The 24830-nt window shown below is 39.7% G+C and overlaps 1 protein-coding gene across 1 annotated transcript; it reads left to right on the top strand.

The window, feature by feature from the left end:
- Positions 1-208: 208 nt before the first annotated feature.
- Positions 209-1960, top strand: LOC139833676 (protein FAR1-RELATED SEQUENCE 1-like). The gene is made up of 4 exons (XM_071824016.1): positions 209-430; positions 538-814; positions 942-1486; positions 1928-1960. Exons 1-4 carry the CDS (start codon positions 209-211, stop codon positions 1958-1960), a joined length of 1077 nt encoding a protein of 358 aa, XP_071680117.1.
- Positions 1961-24830: the final 22870 nt, after the last annotated feature.

Here is a 24830-nt window from a genome sequence, read left to right as displayed (position 1 = left end):
CCCTCGTGTTTTCTTTAAAACACTGCATAAACTATGCCGATGGCATATGATGAAAAAATTCCACCTACACTTGTCGAGTCTGTACAAGAAGTATTTGACCTTCAAGGCTGAGTTTACAGCAATCCTGAATTGGCCACTCATGCCTACAGAATTTGAACACGCTTGGCGAAATCTACTTGACAAATACAATCTGCACGATGATCCCATGATGTTGCAGCTCTGGGAAATCAGGGAGGAGTGGATCTCAGCCTATTTCAAGAACGTCTTCTGCGCAAGAATGACATCTACTCAGCGCTCAGAAAGCATGAATGCATCCCTAAAACGTAGTCTGTTAAATGAGAAGCTCAGTCTGAACCGTTTTGCAGAACAAGTTACCAAACTAATATTCCAAAGGAGACAGGCAGAAAATTTAAAGACATATGCAATACAGGTACTTAATTTAAAAAACATTTACTACACATCTTGTGCTTCGTGTTAGCATTCTTGTTATCTTTTCTTCATAAAAGATTAAAAAAATGTGTTGTGTCCTCTTTTCAGTCAAAAACAAATAAGAGAACCCATTATGGATTTGAGCATCAATTCCAGCAACTTTATACGAAGACTGTTTTCAAAGAGTTGCAGGCTCTGCTGAAGAAAAGCACACTCTTCCGCATAAAACCAAACCCAGACTACCCTGAACTTGATGAGTACAATTATCTGGTGACCTATCACCAACCAACGACCGACTTTTCTTGGTCAAACCATCAGTTCAGAGTACTTGCAGATCCTATTGGAGGCGAATACCTGTGTGAGTGTCTGCTATGGGAACACACAGGTACAAAAACATTATAAAAAAACAAAAACTTGTACTTTTGTTACCTAGTGACTTAAACTTCTGTTTCACCCATACTTGCACTTCTTACCGTTTCTAATGGATTGAAAACTTCATTTTATTACAACAGGACTGTTCTGCCTACATGTTTTATGCCTGCTGGACCACCTGAGGGTTGATAGCATTCCAGTCAGTTACATACTAAGAAGGTACACTAATGGAGCACGACATAGAGGAACTTTTGATAGGAGAGATTACAAGAAACAAGCTTCTGATGGAACCTCGTATCTGTACCAGCAGAATGAAGTACTACAGCTGGCTATGAAAGTTGTTAGGAAAGCAACATGCTCAGAAGAACAGCGGGCAAGAGCAAAAGTTGGTCTGCAGTCACTGTATGACGAACTTGATGCAATGGGTTCGTCAACACCAGATAATGATGAAGATGGTTCAGGCCAGTGCCCAGATATTGATGAGTTTGAGCCTGAAGAAACTCACTTTTGGACAGAAAACCAACAGACATATCCTGATTGTCCTAACCAGCAAGATGATCAGCCTGACAATGATGGTAACAGTATGCCGCAGAGGGTTATACTACCACCACCTAAGTACAAAACTAAAGGAAGCAGGAATAAGGAACCTGGTGGCTCTAAACCTCCAGGAGCTATGAAGAAAAAGGTGCATAAGACTGTGAAGAGGGAAGGGAAGAACACTTGCAGTATATGCAAGCTGAAAGCGGGACACAACTCTAGATCTTGTCCAAAAGATCCTAGAGTAATGAAACAACTTGCTATAAGTAAAATAAAAGCTCCAAGAAGAAAAATGTGTTCAGGATGTAAAAAATATGGAACAGGCCACAACTCTCTTACTTGCCCTGTGAAAAATGGCTTGAACCTAAAGGGAAAATCGAAGAAGAAAGTGCTAACAAGAACAAAACCAAAAAAGAAGGAGAAAGAAGACGAAGAAGAAGAGGAAGAAGAAGAGAATGAGGAAGAGGAAGAGGAACAAGATGAAGAAGAAGAGGATGACGAGGGAGAGGAAGAAGAAGAAGATGACAAAGCGAAAGACGAGCATGGTTTTCTTTATGTTAGGAATGTCCTTGCATGTAAATTCTGTAAGCGACCTACCATTCCAAGACCCAATGGTATGTAACATAAAGAAACCACAGTCCCGACTGCGGAAAAAACAAGATACATCATGACAAGAAAGAACAAAAACATGAAAAAAAAGGACATATAAATGATGTGCAAAAATTATAGATTAAAAAAATAACACATGTCTCACGCATTGTCCTGCTGCGGTGTACACAAGTACTCTGTCTTCAAGTCATCAATAGTAAGTGGACTGAGAGGGTCTTGCATGTCCTGGGAAGCATCTGCCCAAAGCTGCTTTATATTCTTCGTCATCTTGTTGAACATGAACCATCCAGTAGGATCTTTGCATGTATACAAAGAATCAATATACTGGAAAGATCTATCCCTCAGATTCAGCGTAACCACAGCGTAATGTCCAACCGCATCTCTAGATTTTGGAGGATCAAAAGTTGGAGAAACAACCTATAAAAATGGACAATTAATATATAAGAAAGGCATCAAGCGGTAAAATTTATATTATACAAACAAATTTAAAAAGTTTACTCACAATATCATGCATGTCCATACGCTCAAGTCCAGTTTCAGTAAACCAAGACCTCACATTTTTGTCAAAGGATCCGTTCCATATCTTACGCTGAAATGTAAGTAACAGACTTCAAATACCAGGGAAAAAAAGATAGGTAAGTAACAAAACTACATCATAAATGTCTGCAACTTACACAAACCCAGAAAGGAACAATAAGCTTGCTGGTGCCCTTGTATTTCTCCCTCATTAGGTGAATACCAATTTCGGCTACAGTACTTGATAGCATCCCACGCAGGTTAAAGGATTCTGAAACATCACTAACAGTAGCTTCGCAAAATTTATTATGAAACATCACCTTATTCCTGAAAAAATAATAATAAAATAATATTTAATTAAAAATGTCAATATGAGAAAGAGTTGCCATAAGAATTGTTGCATAAAAAAATAATAGCAACTTACGCTACTTCATCTCTGCTTTTTTACTTTTGTAACAGTATAGAAAAACTTGTCAATACTTTCTCGAAGTTTTGCAGAATAATTGCGGTACTGAGAGGCTGCAGAAACAAAAGAAATTAAAACATCACGACCTTAAAAGAATAAACATAAAATGATATGATTCAAAGATTATAAAAAAAAATACAGGTTGAAGTGCACAGACTAGAGAAGTACAGGACTACACAACAAAGAAGTGCAGGCCCATGTGCAAAGAAGTACATGCTGAAAAAAGTAGAACTAAGTGTACTCAACTACCTAAGTTGTGGGAAGTACAAACACAATTGCCAGGGAAGTACAGGAGCAGAAAATTCATGACTATATATCTGCAAAGCTGCACTCTTTTTCGTGCAAAAGGATGTACATGTAAGGAAGTACAAGCAAGGTAAACAGAAAAGTACATGTAACGTCAAGGTAAAAAACAGAAAGTGAAACAGGAAGTACGAGCAAATATGCACACTTCTTTTCTATGTTTCCAGAACACAAACTTCATAGACAAAGAAACTGAATTTTTATTTTACAACCCAGGTCCGATAACAAGAACATACATAATCTAACGATATTTTGTTCAAGGTAGTTTACATTTCCCACATCCCCAACACTTCCAAAGCACACCACACAAAAGCAACAAACAAAGCAAATCAAACTACCAAAGCATGAACTTTACGAGGTCTTGCCTAAATCTTGAGATGTCGGAGCTGGCTCCTCAGTCTGTTCAGCAGCATTGTCCTCCTGCCTAGAAGGGACAGCAGCAAATAAAGTGCTTGCTGGCACAAGTTGCGAAACCAAAGGTGAAGGCTCTCGGTCAGGAGCAACAGCAGAAGGGGGCGCGTCAACTTTATAAGTATCTGCTTCAGCATTAAGAGTAGCAGTGACAACATCACTCTTGGTAACTTCAGGAATAACAGGAGCAATGGTAACATCAGCTGTAGCAGGAGCATGGACAGAACCAGTATTAAGACCTTCACCAGTATGAGGAGACTTAACACCATCAGGAGCTTCCTGCTCATCAAAAGTTTCAGCACCGTCCTTGCCAGACCAGAGATCATCCATGGCATCCACAAAATTGTCCTTGTCATCCTGACGTACATCCGTAACAGTCTTCTCAGTCTCCAAATCATCACATGGAGGAGTATCAGCAGCAGGCAAATCTTCATTAGTAGTAGCCAGCATAAAAATAAAATAGAAATAAAGTCATTACAAAAAAAATTGAAAAAAGAAAGCATAAGACAAACATAAAGAAAAGAAGTTCAGCTTTTTATCTAAAAAGAAAATCAAAATAAAAATGCAGAAAATCTCACATCTCCAAGAGATGAACCGGAAGCATCGGCGACAGTAGGTGTACGGGGACGAACAGCAGCACAATCAGGCACAGGGGGGAAACCAGCTGCAGCTGCAGTAATGAAGAAGCAAAGCAGAATGCATCAGCATCATTCATGGCCTTCAAATATGCCTCAGCTTTTTCCTCATATGGTTTGCAACGAGCATCCTGGGATGCCTTGAACAGGCACAAACTCTGGCGCATGTGAACAATGCTAGTCTGAAAGTGCACAATGTTTGCAGCCTCCAAATCAAGGGTATCCTTTGCTGCAACTTCATTAAAACAAAGTTCAGGAGGCAAGAAGCCAGCGGTGTAGCTCAGTCGCTTAGCAGATGTAGGTATTTGAAGAGACATATCATATGCTTTTGAAAGGAGAGCTTCAATATCCCCACAAACATTAACAGTCAAAGACTCAGCTGGAGCACATTGCGCATCCAGAGCAGATCCACTGCTACTACCTGCCAAAAAAGGTCTAGAAGACTGAAAAGCTGCAAGAGAAGAGCTACTCCTCTTCGAAGGAGTCAAACGCCCACCAGTCATTCTAGGTATATCATCAAAGAACACAATATCACCACGTGATTTCCACTGCAAACACACATGAAGATAAAACAATGTTAAAATCAAAAGTTACATGAAACAAAAATAAAAAACAAGAATAAAAGAAGAAAGTGGACTCACCGGTAACTTGCCATAAATCCACGAAGAAGGCTTCCAGTCACCTTCTTTAATACATTCAAGATCAGAAAGCTTCAACAGATTGGAAGGATTCATGAAAAGTGCACGAGGTATGCGTTTATCCCTAGGATTTAGCTTCCTGTGGTCAATGCAGTCAAGATACATGAGAAGAGGAGCAATGGCACAGCCAGGAATAGCAGCCCAATATGATTTTGATGCCTGCCAGTCCAAAACATCTTTCCTAAGCTCATCAACTAGAAGCTGGCACAAGTTAAAATCCTTAAGCTTGAGGATATCAAAATCTTCAACCATTGCAGCTTCCCTTGAAACACGAGTAGTATAGCCAGGGCAGATAAATTTGTTATAAAGAACAAGACCGAAAACCTTCAAAGCCAAAGCATCATTGGCTGGGTCTTTCACAAGATTTGCAAGCAACCTCCTAAGATCCTTCATCTCAATTTGCTTATTCCTGGCATAACCTAACTCAGCCTTTAACCTCATCAAAGCATCATCATGGATACTATCTGAAGGCCTAGGAGGTGAATTCTCGCCAAAAGGAAGCGCAAACAACTTGTGAATTGCATCAGCATTGATCTGAATAATCTTGGTACCATCTCCAAGATCCAAATTCATCGTGACAGGATCGATATTGTACATCAGAAAGGACATAAGACGTCGATTGATGTTTGTTCTTATCTTGAAATCCCCAATATGCCCCAATCCAGCTTCACGAACCAACAGCTTGTGTCTTTCCTCAAGCAAACCAAAGCAAAAAAAGTTAATTCCTTCAAAGAGCACCTGGCAACAGTATTAAAGCGCTCCTTTTCATCATCAACCACAGCAGAAGGTTCTGCCTGCCCTCTCCTCCCCTTAACAACCTTATACAAAATTTAAAAAGAACATTACATGCATGAGATAGAATCACAAACAGATAATTACAAACAGTACACTGATAAAAGGGAAGTACAAGAGAAGGAACACTTGAAGTACAAGTTATACAAATGAGGAAGTACTAGCACCAAAAAAAAGAAAAGCCATACATATAAACAACTAGAGAGGGCATATAATAAATATGAAAAGAAAGGGAAGTACAAGAGAAGGAACACTTGAAGTACAAGTTATACAAATGAGGAAGTACTATCACAAAAAAAAATCATACATATAAACAACTAGAGAAGGCATATAATAAATATGAAAAGAAAGGGAAGTACAAGAGAAGGAACACTTGAAGTACAAGTTATTCAAATGAGGAAGTACTAGCACCAAAAAAAAAGAAAAACCATACATATAAACAACTAGAGAAGGCATATAATAAATATGAAAAAAGAAAGGGAAGTACAAGAGAAGGAACACTTGAAGTACAAGTTATACAAATGAGGAAGTACTAGCACAAAAAAAAAGAAAAACCATACATATAAACAACTAGAGGGGGCATATAATAATATATGAAAAAAACAGGAGATAACCTTAGGAATGTCATCATCAGAAACCTGATGATCCTCAGCCACATAATCCTCATCTTCTTTAAAACAAACAGTTTTCTTTCTCTTAGGAGCAGATTTTTTCACCGTCTTAGGGTTCACCTTCGGCTTATCGACAACACTCTTACCACCAGTCGCATCAGCAGGCTTTTTCTTCTTAGAAGCAGAAACCTACAGATACAAAATTATCAAGTAATTAGAAAGATACAGAGATATCAGGTAAGTTGATAAAAATTAAAATGAAGTGAGATGAGCCTGCTTCCACCTTAGATTTAGCTTGCTTTCCCTTAGCAATAACACCAAGAGGGCTAGCTTTCTGCATATTTAGAATACGTGGGCTTTGCCGTGGGCTACCATCAACACTAGACACAGCAGAGACATGTGGACTTCTGCGGGGGGTACCAGCTATACCAGCATCAGTCATCCTCTTCTTTCGGACAACACCCCTTTTCCTGTGAGTGATAACAGGACTGCTAGAAACAGCAATGGACAAATTAATATCAGACGCAGAACAAAGATTCGCATTATCATCGTGAGACGCCCCATCGCATCTGCATCGACGCAGAGCAAGATCTGCGTTATCATCATGGGACGCCACATCACCATCTCGCATCGTACGCAGAGCAAGATCTGCGTTATCATCATGGGACGCCACATCAGCATCTGCATCAGACGCAGGAGCAGACTCGGGATCAACGTGAGCCGCCACACTATCATCAAGAGTCGCATCGCTATCATCAGGAGCAGCCTCGCTATCATCATGAGCTACCTTGCTCCTCCGTTCCGTACGACTTGCTTCGGGAACAACAGCATATGCTTCTGCGTCATTAGCCGCCTTGCTCCTCCGTTCCCTACGATGGTAAGCTATGGGACCAACATTAGATGCTCCTGCATCATGAATCGCCTTGCTCTTTCATTCCCTAGCACGCATAATTTTCTGTGCAACCCTTTCTTCCTCAGTAGCAAGCTGGGCTGGAACATCTTCTATCTGAGTAACTAGCTCAGTGTCGTCAACATCCTGAGTAGGAGTTAACGACAACTCCAAAGAACCTATATCACCTTCACCTTGCTCAGAACCATCATGAGCAGACATTCAATCTCCATCTCCATAAGTCTCTTCTACAGAAGCAAGTACATCAGTGATATCCTTGTCAGTAGTTTCAGTTTGCAAATCTGCATCTGCATTATAGAAAAAGAAACAAATTAATTACAACAGCAATGAAAAAATATATTTAATTTCCTAAAATGGTAAAATAAAAGGTAAGGAAGTCCAACAATACATATCAGATAAGTGCAATGCAATTAACTGCATTATTTGCAACTAAAAACAAGGGAAGTATAACTGCTACAAATAAAATACACAGTCTTCTTAAGAGCATATATTTTCGTTGTCTTATGATTCACATATCAAAAGAGAACAAGCATGACAATAAAAAAATCACAAAAAAAAGACAATGAGCACAAAAACAGGGATCATATTAAAAATGATTACCAGATGTAGAAGAGCTTTTCTTAACCTCATCCTCAGTTCTAATCCTCACAGTAACATCAGGGAAAACGATAGGAATACCGGCAACGAGACTTAGTTTGCCATCGGTGGCAAACAATTTCGCTTTCTTAATAACTGTAACTTCACCTAAAAAAAGAAATGGGTTCAGACATAGTAAAATGAACAATATAAGATGATAAGTAGAATAGAAACAATCATAACAAGAAAAATGCAAAACAAAACTAGGAGAGAGCAGTACTAAAAATAAAGAACTACAAATAAGAACATACACATGAATCTGGAAAAGAAGTACATGTACTAACATCAGATAAGTACATGTACATGTAGAAACAAAAACAGAAAAATTTAGGAGAATTTCCATTGTCAAAATAACACAAAACAAAAGAAAAGTAAAAATAAACTGCAGTATATGCAACTAAACAAGGGAAGTACAACTGGTACAGATAAATAAGTACATGTAACAACAGCACATGACCGAATCTACATGTAGAAAACAAAACCAAACCAATTAGAATAATTTCTGTTGTCAGATAACACACATCCATGAGTAAAAAAATAACTGCAGTATATGAAACTAAACAAGGGAAGTACAACTTGTACCAACAAGTAAGTACATATATGAATACCAGATAAGTATATTTATATGGATAAACACAAACAATTAGGAGAATTTTTATTGTTAGATTAGAAGTCAAATTCGAACAAAAAAACATGAACCTACTATATACAAACAATGAACATAGTAAAGAACAGATATTGTATCTTCAAGCAGTTGAAAAAAAAATAACTGCACGAGCAACGCAAGAATTAACATTGTATAAACTAGTTCGAGATCTAAGGGAAGCACAACAAGCATGAGGAACCAAAAAAAAGCATGCAGACAATGTCGCCACAATTAAGTACCACAAAACAAAAACGAAAACATAAAATTACCTTGGGTTTCCTGAGGCAGTGGGGATTTCCGCACAGGCTCCATGACTAAAAAAATAAAATCGACCTCTCCCAGACAATGCGCAGATCAGAAGCACATGAACACGAACCCTGCAACCAACCACACATCAAAAAGAAAAAATCAAAACGAATTAGTCCGAGGAGAATGCAGCAGACAAACAAGAACAAAATGAGGTGAGACAATGTTGTACAGCTAGAAACTATAATCTTGAACTTCTCAGTGTACTTCTCTGCTTGTACTTGTCGAATATTGAAATTGTACTTATTCTGTATGCTTATTGTACTTCTCTGCTTCTACTGCAACTCCAATACTTCTCTTTGAACTTAGTAATGCCTGTGTACTGTACTTATCTGTTTTGCTAGTTGTACTTAGTAATCCCTATGACCTGCACTTCTCTGTTTTGCTAGTTGAACTTAGTAATCCTTTTGACCTGTACTTCTCTGTTTTGCTAGTTGAACTTAGCAAATTGAACTTAGTAATGCATGTGTCCTGTACTTCTCTGTTTCAGCACATGAACTTTAGTAAAATTGAACTTAGTAATCCAGGGCCTGCTGTGCCACCACATATCCTGAAACAGAAACAATGTCACAATTTCCTTACAATCCAGGGCCTGCTGTGCCACCACATATCCTGAATATTGCACGTGTCCTATCAACTAGACGACCTGCTAGAAAGGTTGCTGAGGTTGGTGCTACGCATCCTCCAGATCATATTCAATATAATGGATATGCGCATTCAAATCAACATAATTCTAGTGCCTACAAAATGACTAGTAGGGAACCATAAGTACCTGAACCAGCAGCACCTTCATCCTCTAGAATTCCTCCTCCACGTGCACCTGTACGTCCTTCATCCTCTGGAATTCCTCCTCCACGTGCACCTGTACGTCCATCATCCTCTGGATTTCCTCCTCAACGTGCACCTGTACATCCCTCATCCTCTGGATTTCCTCCTCAACGTGCACCTGTACATCCCTCATCCTCTGGATTTCCTCCTCCACGTGCACATGTATATCCCTCATCCTCTGGATTTCCTCCTCCGCGTGCACCTGTACATCCCTCATCCTCTGGATTTCCTCCTCCACGTGCACCTGTACGACCCTCGTCCTCTGGATTGCCTCCTTGATACGTCTAAAACGTATCTACTTTGCCGAACACTTTTGCTATTGTTTTGCCTCTAATTTGTGTATTTTGGATGCAACTAACACGGACTAACGCTGTTTTCAGCAGAACTGCTCTGGTGTCTCGTTTTTGTGCAGAAATCCAACTTTCGGGAAAATCCTCGGAATTTATGCAGAAGGCCCTATTTTCCCAGAATAATGACGGAGCCAGAAGGACAAACCAGGTGGAGGCCCGAGGGCCCCACACCATAGGGCGGCGCGGCCCAGGGGGGGCCCGCGCGGCCCTGTGGTGTGGCCCCCTCGGCCGGCCTCCGACGCCCTCCTTCAGACTATTTATCGGCCTCGACCTAAAAACGCACAGAGAGAAGTCGAAGTCGCCAGAAACCCTCCAGAACGCCGCCACATCGCGAAACTCCGTCGCGGGAGCCAGAAGTCTCCGTTCTGGCACTCCGCCGGGACGGGGAATTGGAGGAGATCATCGCCGCCATCACCGCCAACGCCTCTACATCAACCAGCCATGTTTCCCCCATCCATGTGTGAGTAATTCCCCCGCTGTAGGCCGAAGGGGATGGTAGGGATTGGATGAGATTGGTCATGTAATAGCATAAGATTGTTAGGGCATAGTGCCCAGTGTCCGTAATTGGTACTTTGATGATATTGTTGCAACTTGTTATGCTTAATGCTTGTCACTAGGGCCCGAGTGCCATGATCTCAGATCTGAACATGTTATTGCTTCATCAAGATAATCATTGTTTATGGTCTTACCTATAAGTTGTATACACATGTCGCTGTCCGGAACCAATGGCCCCGAAGTGACAGAAATCGGGACAACCGGAGGGAATGGTAGCTCCGGTACTCTATTAAAAGGAGTACCTTAATATCCAGTAGTTTCCCTTGAGGCCCCGCTGCCACCGACTGGTAGGACAAAAGATGTTGTGCAAGTTTCTCATTGCGAGCACGCACGACTATATATGGAACACATGCCTATTGATTGCTTTGTGCTTGGACACCGTTTTATTATTATTTGCAAATGCCCTGCTATGATTGTTACATGAGTTTCTCTCATCCATGCAACGCCCGTCATCCGTCCCCGTGCCTACAGTATTTTAATCCTGCTGTTTACTAAAATCACTACTGCTGTCTCTGTTACTCTGCTGCTGTTATTTCACTATCGCTACTGCTATAAAACTGTTACTATCGATAAACCCTTGCGAGCAAGTCTGCTTTCCAGGTGCAGCTGAATTGACAACTCCGCTGTTAAGGCTTCCAAGTGTTCTTTGTCTCCCCTTGTGTCGAATCAATAAATTGGGTTTTACTTCCCTCGAAGACTGTTGCGATCCCCTATACTTGTGGGTCATCAAGACTATTTTCTGGCGCCGTTGCCGGGGAGCATAGCTTTATTTGGAAGTTCACTTGGATTAATATTGTTCGCTGCAAATTCTCCATCATGGGTAAACCTCGCGATTCTAAGATCGCCATATTACCATCCACTACAAGAAAAGGTACAATTCTGAGTACCTCCGCTACACTTGATTCACCATCTGTGATTGATAAACTTGTTTCACCGCCGCATGCTTCACATGCGGGTACTTCTGCTGAATCTGAAAACTCTCATAATATTGATAATATTTCTGCTGTGCTTGATGATAGTGGTTCATTGGGATCTTTTCTAGATGCTACAATTGCTAGGTCTAGACAAATTGAAAATACTGAAACTCCTAATGCTACTACACCTGTTAATTCACCTGAACTTGATTATTTTAGTGATGATCCTGATGAAGATTATGTGGAGCTTAATGATGATTTTATTGAAAAATGCAATGCTACTACTGATGCAAGAAAAATTAAAAAGTTGCTTGCGTAACATGTCGTTAGATATAAACTGTCTCCTGATCCTAAGTTTGCCACATCTCCTATAAACATTAAGGATAAAGATTATGATTTTTCTCTTGATCTATCTCATATAGCTATTGTTGAGAAAACACCCTTTTGTGGTACTGAAAAAGAAAGTGCTGTTGAACACATGATTGAGTTATCTACTCTAAGTAGCTTGTTTTCTGATGATGTCAAGATGCGTACTTACTTTGTTGCTAAAATCTTTCCATTCTCATTAAAGAATGACGCTAAAACTTGGTATAATAGTTTGCCACCTAATTCTATTAAAAGTCCAAAATAATTGCTTGATGTTTTCTTCCGTAAATACTTTCCTGCTAGTGCTCAACATATTGCTTTGCAGAGAATCTATAATTTTAACCAGGAAGATGGAGAGAAATTGCCTGAGGCTTGGGCGAGATTTTGCTCTCTTATTAGAGCTCGGCCTGACCATGATTTGGAAAAGCATGATTTACTTGATATATTTTATAGTGGACTAACCATTGAGTCTAGGGCATACCTGGATAGTTGTGCTGGTTGTGTTTTCAGGAAAAGAACTCCAGACGACGCTGAAGAATTATTGGCTAAAATAGGCCGGAATCATGATGATTGGACTACGCCTGAACCAACTCCAACGCCAATATTAAAGAAGAGGGGTATGATTAAATTAAATGATGAAGATATGAGGGAAGCCAAGAAGTCTCTCAAGGAGAAAGGTATTAAATCTGAAGATGTGAAGAATCTTCCTCCCATAGAAGATACATGTGAGATAATTCCCCCTTCATCCATGATTGAGGTAAACTCCCTTCAACGCTTTACTAGGGAAGATATTCCGTATTCGAAACCTCCTGCACAATGCTTAGATGAGTTTGATAATTATATTGTTAAGCAAGAAAATTTTAATATGAGAGTAGAGAATCATTTAATGGAAAATTCTCGAGCTATTAGTGAATTGCATGATATTGTAGAGAGAACCTCCAATGATGTTAAGATGCTTGTTAAACATTTTCATATGGTTCAAACTCAAATTGATTAACTCACTAAAGTGCAAAATGACTTGTTAGGAAATAATTCTAAAGAAACATGCTTATGAAGTAACAACTAGAGGTGGTGTCTCTACCCAGGATCCTCTATATCCTGAAGGGCATCCCAAAAGAATTGAACAAGATTCTCAACGCATTGAACCTAGTGCTCATTCTAAGAAGAAAAAGATGAAGAAACATAAAAATGTTGTAGAATCCTCTGAACCTGCTAATGATCCTAATAGTATTTCTATTTCTGATGCTGAAACTAAAAGTGGTAATGAACATGATAAAGATAATGATAAGAATGATGCTCCTGATAAAGAAAAGGTTGAAGAAGAGCCTGAAAAGCATGCTAAAAATAAAAAGTACACTAAAGAAGATTTTATTGCTGAGAAACATGGTAATGAAAGTGAACCTTGGGTTCAAAAGCAAATGCCTTTTCCTGCTAAGAAACTAAAATCAAAGGAAGAAGAACACTATTATAAATTTTGCGATTGGATGAAACCTTTATTCTTGCAAATCCCTTTGACTAACGCTATTAAATTGCCTCCTTATTCAAAGTATATGAAAGATATTGTTACTAACAAAAGGAAAATCCCCAATGAGGAAATTTCCACTATGCTTGCTAATTACTCTTTCAATGGCAAAGTTCCAAAGAAGTTGGGCGACCCAGATATACCTACTATTCCTTGTTCTATTATGAATAATTATGTTAAAACTGCTCTATGTGATTTGGGAGCCGGTGTTAGTGTTATGCCTTTTTCTCTTTATAAGAGACTTTACTTAGATAAGTTGATACCTACTGATATATCTTTGCAAATGGCTGATAAATCTACTGCTATTCCTGTTGGTATATGTGAGGATGTTCCTGTTCAAGTTACTACTAACTGCTTGATATTAACTGATTTTGTTGTGTTGGAAATGCCTGAAGATGATAATATGTCTATTATTCTTGGAAGACCTTTTCTTAACACCGCAGGGGCTGTTATTGATTGCAATAAAGGAAAGGTTACTTTCAATGTTGATGATAGGGAGCATACCGTTTATTTTCCCAAGAGGATTGAGAAAGCGTGTGGAGTTAATACTATTTCTAATGTGAGAACTATCAAAGTGGGAACTATTGATTGTCCTATATATGAGCCTAAGGAAGAATATCAAACTCTCGTGATTGGATCCATATCAATACAATTCAAGGTAACATGATTGATTTGAGGTTTATTTCTTCTTATGCTATGTAAAATTTATTTGGTGGCAAGACTTGATCAACCTTGTTAACAAATACTTTTTATATGCATAGAGGAGGTAATCAACATCTCTTTCTTCCTCCACTTGCTCTAGTTGCTGTAGCACTTTTAATTTGCAAAGTTCCTTAGTTAATTGGAGATTTCAAAATTTTTCCTGGCCAGTAATAATAAACTAATTACCCAGAAATGTGCATTTTTCAAAGTTTTCAAAAATTCACAAAAATTATACCGTTGGTCCTATTTTTCGACGAGGCACCTGGGAGCACCAGAGGATGACCTGTGGGGCACCATAGGGTGCCACACCACAGGCCGGCGTGGCCAAGGAGGGGGGCGCGCCACCCTGTGGTGTGGGCCCCTCCTTGCCCCACCATCTCATCTCTTTCTCCCAGCATCTTCACTCTCCCGAAAAAACTCGCACCAGGTTCCTCTCACTCGCGTTTTTGCTCAAGAACTCCAGATTTCTCGATCTCTTTGCTCAGCCCAGATTTCTGTCTGAAATTTGGCACATTTGCTCTTCGGTATGTGACTCCTCCAATGATCCAAGTAGAATTTTGTTTGGTTGAGTATATCTTGAATATTTTGCTGCTGTAGGTAACATGTTTAGTGAGCTTGCATGCTTGTTCTAAGTGGTAGAAATTAGTTTTGATGCATGATTAGTACTCTAGCAAGTTCCTATGGTAGTTTCCCTCAATTATATGTCACCAAATCAAATTTTTATATTGTTTGTTGAAAATTTCAGAAAATGGAGTGGAATAGATATCAATTGAACCAACAAGAATTGGAAGTCCAACAAGTTATGAGAGTGAATCGTGAAGAGGGAGTATACCCCTCTTACTACCCGTGCGCGGATTTCATGAGAAGCGCGGGAATATTGGAAGATGTTCGGAGTCTAATTTCTCAAGCAGGGCTGAGTGATTTTGTTGAAGGAGAGCCAAGACAATATGCAAAATTAACTATGTCTTTTGTGCAGGACTTTAAGTTCAATTGGTCGCGATCTAACCCCACGGTTCAGTATAAAATTTACAATAAAGCTGTCAACTTGCCATTCAGTGATTTTTGTGCAGCAATTAGAGTACCGCAATGGGGATCATGCGAGAAGATAAGGGGATCGCCGCAAGAACTCTTAAGCCTCTTCAAGATGATTTGCTATGGAAGGAGTTTCTCAGAGGATAGAGGTAAAATCACTAGCATTCAGCTCCCGGCTATCCGCTACTTTGCCTATTTCATTACTAAATGCGTTCTTGCTAGAAAGATCGGTGGTAAACTTTCTATCCCGGATTTAGCTTTTCTAGCTGCAGCACTGCAAGGTAGTAGGACTTATAATTTGGGGGCATTGATAGCTTATAGACTTGCTACTAACCGTGAGAAAGGTGGAATTTGTGGAGGTCTCATCGCCTCTCATTTACTAGCTTTTCATAATGTAGAACCTCATCATCTTGATATTCCATTCCCCATAGAAAAACTTGACATAGCCTCTATGATTAAACATGAATTTGTTTCTGATTCCTCCAACTTGGGTAACCTGTTTTACAAGATGACATTTTATAAGAAAGTCTGGAGAATAACTAAGAAAACTGAGAAACTAGTAAAATTGCCTGCGCCTATTTTGTCTAACCTTGATTCCAGGGGAGATTGGTCGGTCACAGAAGGTGCACTGGATGCACACATAGAGGGAGGAGGCCAACATGCAAGAGACGACACGGAAGTCGAGGAGCACCTCGACTCATCATCCGATGCAGCAAGTTCCTCGCATCAACATGTTGGACATGTGGAGCCTCCACGCTTTTCTTCTGCACAGGAACTTTACTATGACTACTCCATGAATTATCCACCGGCGAGAAACAGCGATCCTCGTTGGGGTTGAACTCCACTTAGGCCAAAAGCCTAAGCTTGGGGGGAGGTATACCGGCATCACTCATTCTTTGCATATTATGATTGCTGGATACTTGTACATACTTGTTTAGTCTCTTTGAGTGGTTTTCTAATGAGAGGGAGATGATATTTGGGGAAGTGCTGCCTGAAAACAGATTCTGGACTGTTACTAGAAAAATTCGTGCGCACAGCCAGAACGTTATTTTGAGCTGCCAATTTTTGTGCAGGTTCCCCAGGTTGTTATCTAACTTTCATTAGTTGAACACTTTTCTAGCTGAGCAACGTAAGATTTTTGTAAAAATCGATTTCTGTACTGCTGTCAGGTTTTGGCAGATTTCTGCCATCTCGCTTTTCTGTGTTCCTTTTAGTTTGCTATTTCTTGTGTTTATTTTGTTTCTTTCCCAAAACACAAAAAGACCAAAAATATTTCTGTTGTTTCTCTTCACCATTTGTTTGCTTTGGTTTCTTGTATTTGTTTCGCTTTATTTGCTGTTGCTAGTTTGCTATAAGAAAACCCAAAAAGATTTTGCTTTATTTGCTTGTTTCCTTTTGTTCTTGTTTCTAATTCGAAAACACCAAAAATATTTGCTGTTCTTCTTTGGTTTTGTAAAGTTCTTTATGAGTTCAATGGTCTTCGGTGGCTGGAGCGTGGTTTTCATTTCATATTATCCAAGCTACACAAGTGAAAAGGCAATAATGACGATCTACGACAATCTGATTGTGGTGAGAGGCTGGTATGAACTCTATTTGTTTTCATTTTTGTACATATACTCATCCATGTGAGCATGCTTAGTTGGTTCATGTGAGGTATATGTTATTTGAGAAAGTCTAGTAGTTTATGATCTCTCATGTTTAGCTCCAATCTATTAATATGAGTAGCATGTCATGGATGTTTGCTTGCATTGTTTTATTCATAAGTAAGTATGGCATTGTGGTATCCTCCTCTGAATAATTCATTCATATCGACTTGGCACATGCTCACGCATGCATATGACTGAACAAAAAGTCAATTAAGCCTCGATGATCTATATTGCTTCAGAGTTCTTGTATCATTTTTATGCCTCCGTTAATTTATTTTGCCGCAAGCATGATTATGACAGTTACTGCTCTCTTAATTTGTCGCTCCCTAGTCTATTGCTAGCCTTCACTTGTACTAAGCGGGAACGCTGCTCGTGCTTCCAAACACCTGAAAACCAAGTTGTTCCAAAAGTGTCCACCATAAATACCTATGCATGGCATTTCAAACCATTCCAAGTAAATTCTCATGCGCTACCTTTAAAACCTTCAAAATGCTTCTCAATTTGTGTTTATGTTTCATAGCTCATGAGGAAGTATGTGGTGTTTAGCTTTCAACCTTGTCATTTACTCTTGACGGACTCTCACATGGACTAGTGGCACATCCGCTTATCCAATAATTTTGCAAAAAGAGCTTTCAATGGGATTCCCAGTCCCGAATTAATTAACTTAAATAGACACTCCTCCATGGTTTGTGATTGTTGGACGGCACCCGAAGGATTCGGTTAGCCATGGCTTGTGTAAGCAAAGGTTGGGGGGAGTGTCATCATCATAATAAAAATAAAATAAAAAGAGTACTCCTTCATGGTATGAGATTGTTGGCAGGCACCCGAGGATTCGGTTAGCCATGGTTTGTGTAAGAAAGGTTGGAAGGAGTGCCACATAAATATGCAAATAATTCATGGGAGCCGCTCTTGAAAGTCCGGTTGGCGAGGTAGTTAGTGTACCCATTACCATTCGTTGACAACAACAAACACCTCTCAAAATAATTTTACTCCTGTCTTTATAAAAATGAAAAGCTCTAGCGCATGTTAATCCCTGCTTCCCTCTGCGAAGGGTCAATCTTTTACTTTTATGTTGTGTCTCCATTATTTCTTTGAGCACTATCTTGAGAGCACAACTGTCATTCTTAGTATAATATGCTTGTCTCAAAATATAATTGATTGTGGTATAACTTTGATGCATTTATCTTTTGACAATCACTACTTCTAGTCTTTCTATGAACTCCAGAGGTGCCCGGGCATTTATGTTTTGCCAATCAAATACAGGCAAGCGAGGTACCACTTTATCATACTCTCTTATGAACATTGCAATCCTGCTTATATACATGATTCATGATGCTTATTATTAATTGTTGGTACCTCTCCATGATTGACATAGCTGTTAGATGATCTTATTTGCATGTATCTCATTATGAATTGCTTAAGTATTAGCCATAGCATGAGAATATATACATCATATGAGCAAATGTGTTCGTGAAAGTTCTTTTATCGCTCAGTTGTTAACTGAATTGCTTGAGGACAAGCAATAAGCTAAGCTTGGGGGGAGTTGATACGTCTAAAACGTATCTACTTTCCCGAACACTTTTGCTATTGTTTTGCCTCTAATTTGTGTATTTTGGATGCAACTAACACGGACTAACGTTGTTTTCAGCAGAACTGCTCTGGTGTCTCGTTTTTGTGCAGAAATCCAACTTTCGGGAAAATCCTCGGAATTTATGCAGAAGGCCCTATTTTCCCAGAATAATGACGGAGCCAGAAGGACAAACCAGGTGCAGGCCCGAGGGCCCCACACCATAGGGCGGCGCGGCCCAGGGGGGGCCCGCGCGGCCCTGTGGTGTGGCCCCCTCGACCGGCCTCCGACGCCCTCCTTCGGACTATTTATCGGCCTCGACCTAAAAACGCACAGAGAGAAGTCGAAGTCGCCAGAAACCCTCCAGAACGCCGCCACATCGCGAAACTCCGTCGCGGGAGCCAGAAGTCTCCGTTCTGGCACTCCGCCGGGACGGGGAATTGGAGGAGATCATCGCCGCCATCACCGCCAACGCCTCTACGTCAACCAGCCATGTTTCCATCCATGTGTGAGTAATTCCCCCGCTGTAGGCCGAAGGGGATGGTAGGGATTGGATGAGATTGGTCATGTAATAGCATAAGATTGTTAGGGCATAGTGCCTAGTGTCCGTAATTGGTACTTTGATGATATTGTTGCAACTTGTTATGCTTAATGCTTGTCACTAGGGCCCGAGTGCCATGATCTCAGATCTGAACATGTTATTGCTTCATCAAGATAATCATTGTTTATGGTCTTACCTATAAGTTGTATACACATGTCGCTGTCCGGAACCAATGGCCCCGAAGTGACAGAAATCGGGACAACCGGAGGGAATGGTAGCGATGTGAGGATCACATGTGTTCACGGAGTGTTAATGCTTTGCTCCGGTACTCTATTAAAAGGAGTACCTTAATATCCAGTAGTTTCCCTTGAGGCCCGGCTGCCACCGGCTGGTAGGACAAAAGATGTTGTGCAAGTTTCTCATTGCGAGCACGCACGACTATATATGGAACACATGCCTATTGATTGCTTTGTGCTTGGACACCGTTTTATTATTATTTGCAAATGCCCTGCTATGATTGTTACATGAGTTTCTCTCATCCATGCAACGCCCGTCATCCGTCCCCGTGCCTACAGTATTTTAATCCTGCTGTTTACTAAAATCACTACTGCTGTCTCTGTTACTCTGCTGCTGTTATTTCACTACTGCTACTGCTATAAAACTGTTACTACTGATAAACCCTTGCGAGCAAGTCTGTTTCCAGGTGCAGCTGAATTGACAACTCCGCTGTTAAGGCTTCCAAGTGTTCTTTGTCTCCCCTTGTGTCGAATCAATAAATTGGGTTTTACTTCCCTCGAAGACTGTTGCGATCCCCTATACTTGTGGGTCATCACTCCTCGTGACCCTGTACGACCCTCGTCATCTAGATTACGACGCCGTGTCCCGTCAGATCCATTGTTACACAAATCATTGGTGACACCGCCTTGCCCAATACTCCCTGAAGAAGAAGCAGATACCCCAGTGGAGCAACGTCGCTACAGCCATGTGAGTACATTTGAAGAAATTTAGTTTCTGAACATCTTGCTGTATCACACTTGTACTTGTTGCTACATTAAACTTGTAGTTTCTTTTTTATGATACTTGTACTTATCATTGAAATGCCTAATATACTATTGTTTTTTGTTTTTGCAGGATAATGATCTTCCAGATTATCTATTACCAAAGATTAAAATGGTATTCAAAGATTTTTGAGGATGCCAAAATATTTTACAACAGATATGCAAGGCATGCTGGTTTTGGAGTCAGAACTAGACAGCACAATGGTGCCAATCGATACCTATACTGCAACCGCCAAGGTCACTACGAGAGCACTGTTGCAGAAACTGACCGCCAGCGTGATAAAACCACTAGTCGATGTGGTTGCCCTGCTGGTATTAGAGTAAAGAAGAAGGAAGATGATACTTATGTAATTGAGAATATAAAATTCGAACACAACCACTATATGATTCAAAGCCCCAGCATGATGAATTTCCTACATTCTCATAAAAATTTCGACCCTTCTTTGCTGGAATTTGTAAAGTTCCTGCAGTTTAATAATGTAACTCATCGGATAATTTTGTCGATCCTATATTCATCGATGGGAGGCGCGCAGTACTTAACATTTCATGGGCGCGACTTACTAAACCGGTAAAGCAACAATCTAACCTTTTTGCTATTTTCAACTTAGAATTTAAGTTGTTTGTGGACCTCAACTTCCCTTTATGATAACTCTGTACTTAACGTGTGAAAAACATTCCTGTTACTGCATGTCTACCTTTCCATGTACTTTTGATTGTAGTATGGTTGTACTTCATGCTAAAGCAATCTGTACTTTCCATCCATATAATTGCAGGAAGGCAATAAATTCCCAAGAGGATATTAGGGACGACATTAATAAGCTTCTGTCTTACTTTGGAGAGATGAAAGCTTGCAACAAAGAGTTTTTCTTCGATTTTCAGCTTCATGACGAAAACCGTATAAAGAATATATTTTGGGCTCCTGCAAGCTGTAGGGGATCATACGAGGATTTTGGGGATTGCATAACATTTGATACAACATACAAAACAAACAGACACAGCATGCCCCTCGGTGTCTTTGTCGGAGTAAACCATCACCTGCAGTCCACTATTTTTGCTTGTGCTCTTGTCAGGGATGAAAGTGAAGACTCATTTTATTGGATGTTCAGAATGTTCTTAAGGTGCATGAATGGGAAGCAGCCCACAATAATTTTAACAGGTCTGTTTACGCACATTCTTTTGCACATTTCTGTGAGAACATATAGCATAGTAAATAATATACATCTGAACCGAAATTCAAATTTGCCTGCTTCACTTATGTACTGATTTCTAGACACCTTCTTTTTATTTACAGACCAATGCCCGTCCATGGCACAAGCAATCCCTCATGTTTTCTTTAAAACACTGCATAAACTATGCCGATGGCATATGATGAAAAAATTCCACCTACACTTGTCGAGTCTGTACAAGAAGTATTTGACCTTCAAGGCTGAGTTTACAGCAATCCTGAATTGGCCACTCATGCCTACAGAATTTGAACACGCTTGGCGAAATCTACTTGACAAATACAATCTGCACGATGATCCCATGATGTTGCAGCTCTGGGAAATCAGGGAGGAGTGGATCTCAGCCTATTTCAAGAACGTCTTCTGCGCAAGAATGACATCTACTCAGCGCTCAGAAAGCATGAATGCATCCCTAAAGCGTAGTCTGTTAAATGAGAAGCTCAGTCTGAACCGTTTTGCAGAACAAGTTACGAAACTAATATTCCAAAGGAGACAGGCAGAAAATTTAAAGACATATGCAATACAGGTACTTAATTTAAAAAAACATTTACTACACATCTTGTGCTTCGTGTTAGCATTCTTGTTATCTTTTCTTCATAAAAGATTAAAAAAATGTGTTGTGTCCTCTTTTCAGTCAAAAACAAATAAGAGAACCCATTATGGATTTGAGCATCAATTCTAGCAACTTTATACGAAGACTGTTTTCAAAGAGTTGCAGGCTCTGCTGAAGAAAAGCACACTCTTCCGCATAAAACCAAACCCAGACTACCCTGAACTTGATGAGTACAATTATCTGGTGACCTATCACCAACCAACGACCGACTTTTCTTGGTCAAACCATCAGTTCAGAGTACTTGCAGATCCTATTGGAGGCGAATACAGGTGTGAGTGTCTGCTATGGGAACACACAGGTACAAAAACATTATAAAAAAACAAAAAAACAAAAACTTGTACTTCTGTTACCTAGTGACTTAAACTTCTGTTTCACCCATACTTGCACTTCTTACCGTTTCTAATGGATTGAAAACTTCATTTTATTACAACAGGACTGTTCTGCCTACATGTTTTATGCCTGCTGGACCACCTGAGGGTTGATAGCATTCCAGTCAGTTACATACTAAGAAGGTACACTAATGGAGCGCGACATAGAGGAACTTTTGATAGGATAGATTACAAGACACAAGCTTCTGATGGAACCTCGTATCTGTACCAGCAGAATGAAGTACTACAGCTGGCTATGAAAGTTGTTAGGAAAGCAACATGCTCAGAAGAATAGCGGGCAAGAGCAAAAGTTGGTCTGCAGTCACTGTATGACGAACTTGATGCAATGGGTTCGTCAACACCAGATAATGATGAAGATGGTTCAGGCCAGTGCCCAGATATTGATGAGTTTGAGCCTGAAGAAACTCACTTTTGGACAAAAAACCAACAGACATATCCTGATTGTCCTAACCAGCAAGATGATCAGCCTGACAACGATGGTAACAGTATGCCGCAGAGGGTTATACTACCACCACCTAAGTACAAAACTAAAGGAAGCAGGAATAAGGAACCTGGTGGCTCTAAACCTCCGGGAGCTATGAAGAAAAAGGTGCATAAGACTGTGAAGAGGGAAGGGAAGAACACTTGCAGTATATGCAAGCTGAAAGCGGGACACAACTCTAGATCTTGTGCAAAAGATCCTAGAGTAATGAAACAACTTGCTATAAGTAAAATAAAAGCTCCAAGAAGAAAAATGTGTTCAGGATGTAAAAAAGAAGAGGAAGAAGAAGAAGAAGAAGAAGAAGAGGAAGAAGAAGAAGAAGAAGAGGAAGAAGAAGAAGAAGAAGAAGAAGAAGACGAAGAAGAAGAGGAAGAAGAAGAAGAAGAAGAAGAAGAAGAAGAAGAAGAAGAAGAAGAAGAAGAAGAAGAAGAAGAAGAAGAAGAAGAAGAAGAAGAAGAAGAAGAAGAAGAAGAAGAAGAAGAAGAAGAAGAAGAAGAAGAAGAAGAAGAAGAAGAAGAAGAAGAAGAAGAAGAAGAAGAAGAAGAAGAAGAAGAAGAAGAAGAAGAAGAAGAAGAAGAAGAAGAAGAAGAAGAAGAAGAAGAAGAAGAAGAAGAAGAAGAAGAGGAAGAAGAGGAAGAAGAGGAAGAGGAAGAAGAAGAAGAGGAAGAAGAAGAAGAGGAAGAAGAAGAAGAGGAAGAAGAAGAAGAGGAAGAAGAAGAAGAGGAAGAAGAAGAAGAGGAAGAAGAAGAAGAGGAAGAAGAAGAAGAGGAAGAAGAAGAAGAGGAAGAAGAAGAAGAGGAAGAAGAAGAAGAGGAAGAAGAAGAAGAGGAAGAAGAAGAAGAGGAAGAAGAAGAAGAGGAAGAAGAAGAAGAGGAAGAAGAAGAAGAGGAAGAAGAAGAAGAGGAAGAAGAAGAAGAGGAAGAAGAAGAAGAGGAAGAAGAAGAAGAGGAAGACGAAGAAGAGGAAGAAGAAGAAGAAGAAGAAGAAGAAGACGAAGAAGAAGAAGAAGAAGAAGAAGAAGAAGAAGAGGATGAAGGAAATGAACCAACGCCACCAACACTAAGAAGGAGCACCGGAAATAAGTTAGCATAAAAAATAGAAAATAAATTACAATATTGTAATTAAGTTTACTTCCCATTCAGTAGTCATCTGTAAAATTGGAAAAAATGGGTTTACTCCATTCAGTAATTTGTTTACTACTATCAAAAGTCTTTACATCAGCAACATCAGCAAAAACAGTAAGATAAAACCTAGGAAGTACGATATACATTGATATGAAGTACGAGGTTACTCAAATAGGAAGTTCGTAGTGTGTTAAAAATTACAAAAAATATACAACAAAAATTAAGACCTGGGTAAGCCCGAGACATCAAGTTCTAGCATGAATTATATAAGAAATTACAAGCTGACATCGAATGGCAGTACAACACGGAAAATTTGATATACGAAGTACACTAATTTATCTTACAGGTAACAAACCAAAAGGAAACTCATGAATGAACAACAAGGAAGTACAAAATAAATGCGAAAGGAAGTACAAGGTTGAAGCGCAAAAGAAGTACAAGTCCCACCCTGCAAAAAAACTGCACACGTACCGGCATTCTTACTGGGCCAGAAAGCCCGACTGGGCCGTTAACTGGCCTGTCAGTTAAATAAGTACAGGATAACATCAGTCAAAAGACAAGAGTGTGCAGTTTTGTAGGGGATACAGAGGAGGATTAAGAAAAACTAGAAGATGACCAGGAAGTACAAGAGTAAAGACAAAAGAAGTACAACTGGAAAAACACAAAAGTACTAGCTTCGAATCTTCAACTACAGTAAAAAATACATATCGCAAATTATTATATGGAAAATACAGAAGAAAGTACAAACTAAAATCTGCAGGAAGTACAACACTTCACCCGAATAAAAAAACAGAAAGGCTAATTGAAAAAGGAAGAACAAAGATATGTATTGTAAGAAGTACAGGATAACATCAGTCAAAAGTACAAGCTTACTCAGTACCAAGTACATGATTGATTAGTATGAAGTACACTAATGTTCCAGTACAAAATGAAAAATACTGATGTTCCAATAGGTCAAACTATATTAAATTACAAATATGAATATCAAATTCAAATTATATACGAATATGAAAATTATGTTCCTATGACATCTGGCTAAGCA

The sequence above is a fragment of the Lolium perenne genome, chromosome 7, assembly GCF_019359855.2.
Source record: "Lolium perenne isolate Kyuss_39 chromosome 7, Kyuss_2.0, whole genome shotgun sequence".
Lineage (NCBI taxonomy): Eukaryota > Viridiplantae > Streptophyta > Magnoliopsida > Poales > Poaceae > Lolium > Lolium perenne.
The sequence above is the reverse complement of the archived record's forward strand: the minus strand, read 5'-3'. Positions and strand labels throughout refer to the sequence as shown.

Excerpts from the sequence above, each read along its gene's own strand:
- LOC139833676 (XM_071824016.1), top strand. The coding sequence starts at position 209 with ATGTTGCAGCTCTGGGAAATCAGGGAGGAGTGGATCTCAGCCTATTTC. Across the intron at positions 431-537 it reads TAAAGACATATGCAATACAG|TCAAAAACAAATAAGAGAAC; the intron begins GTACTTAATTTA and ends TCCTCTTTTCAG. Across the intron at positions 1,487-1,927 it reads CAGGAGCTATGAAGAAAAAG|CGACCTACCATTCCAAGACC; the intron begins GTGCATAAGACT and ends AAATTCTGTAAG.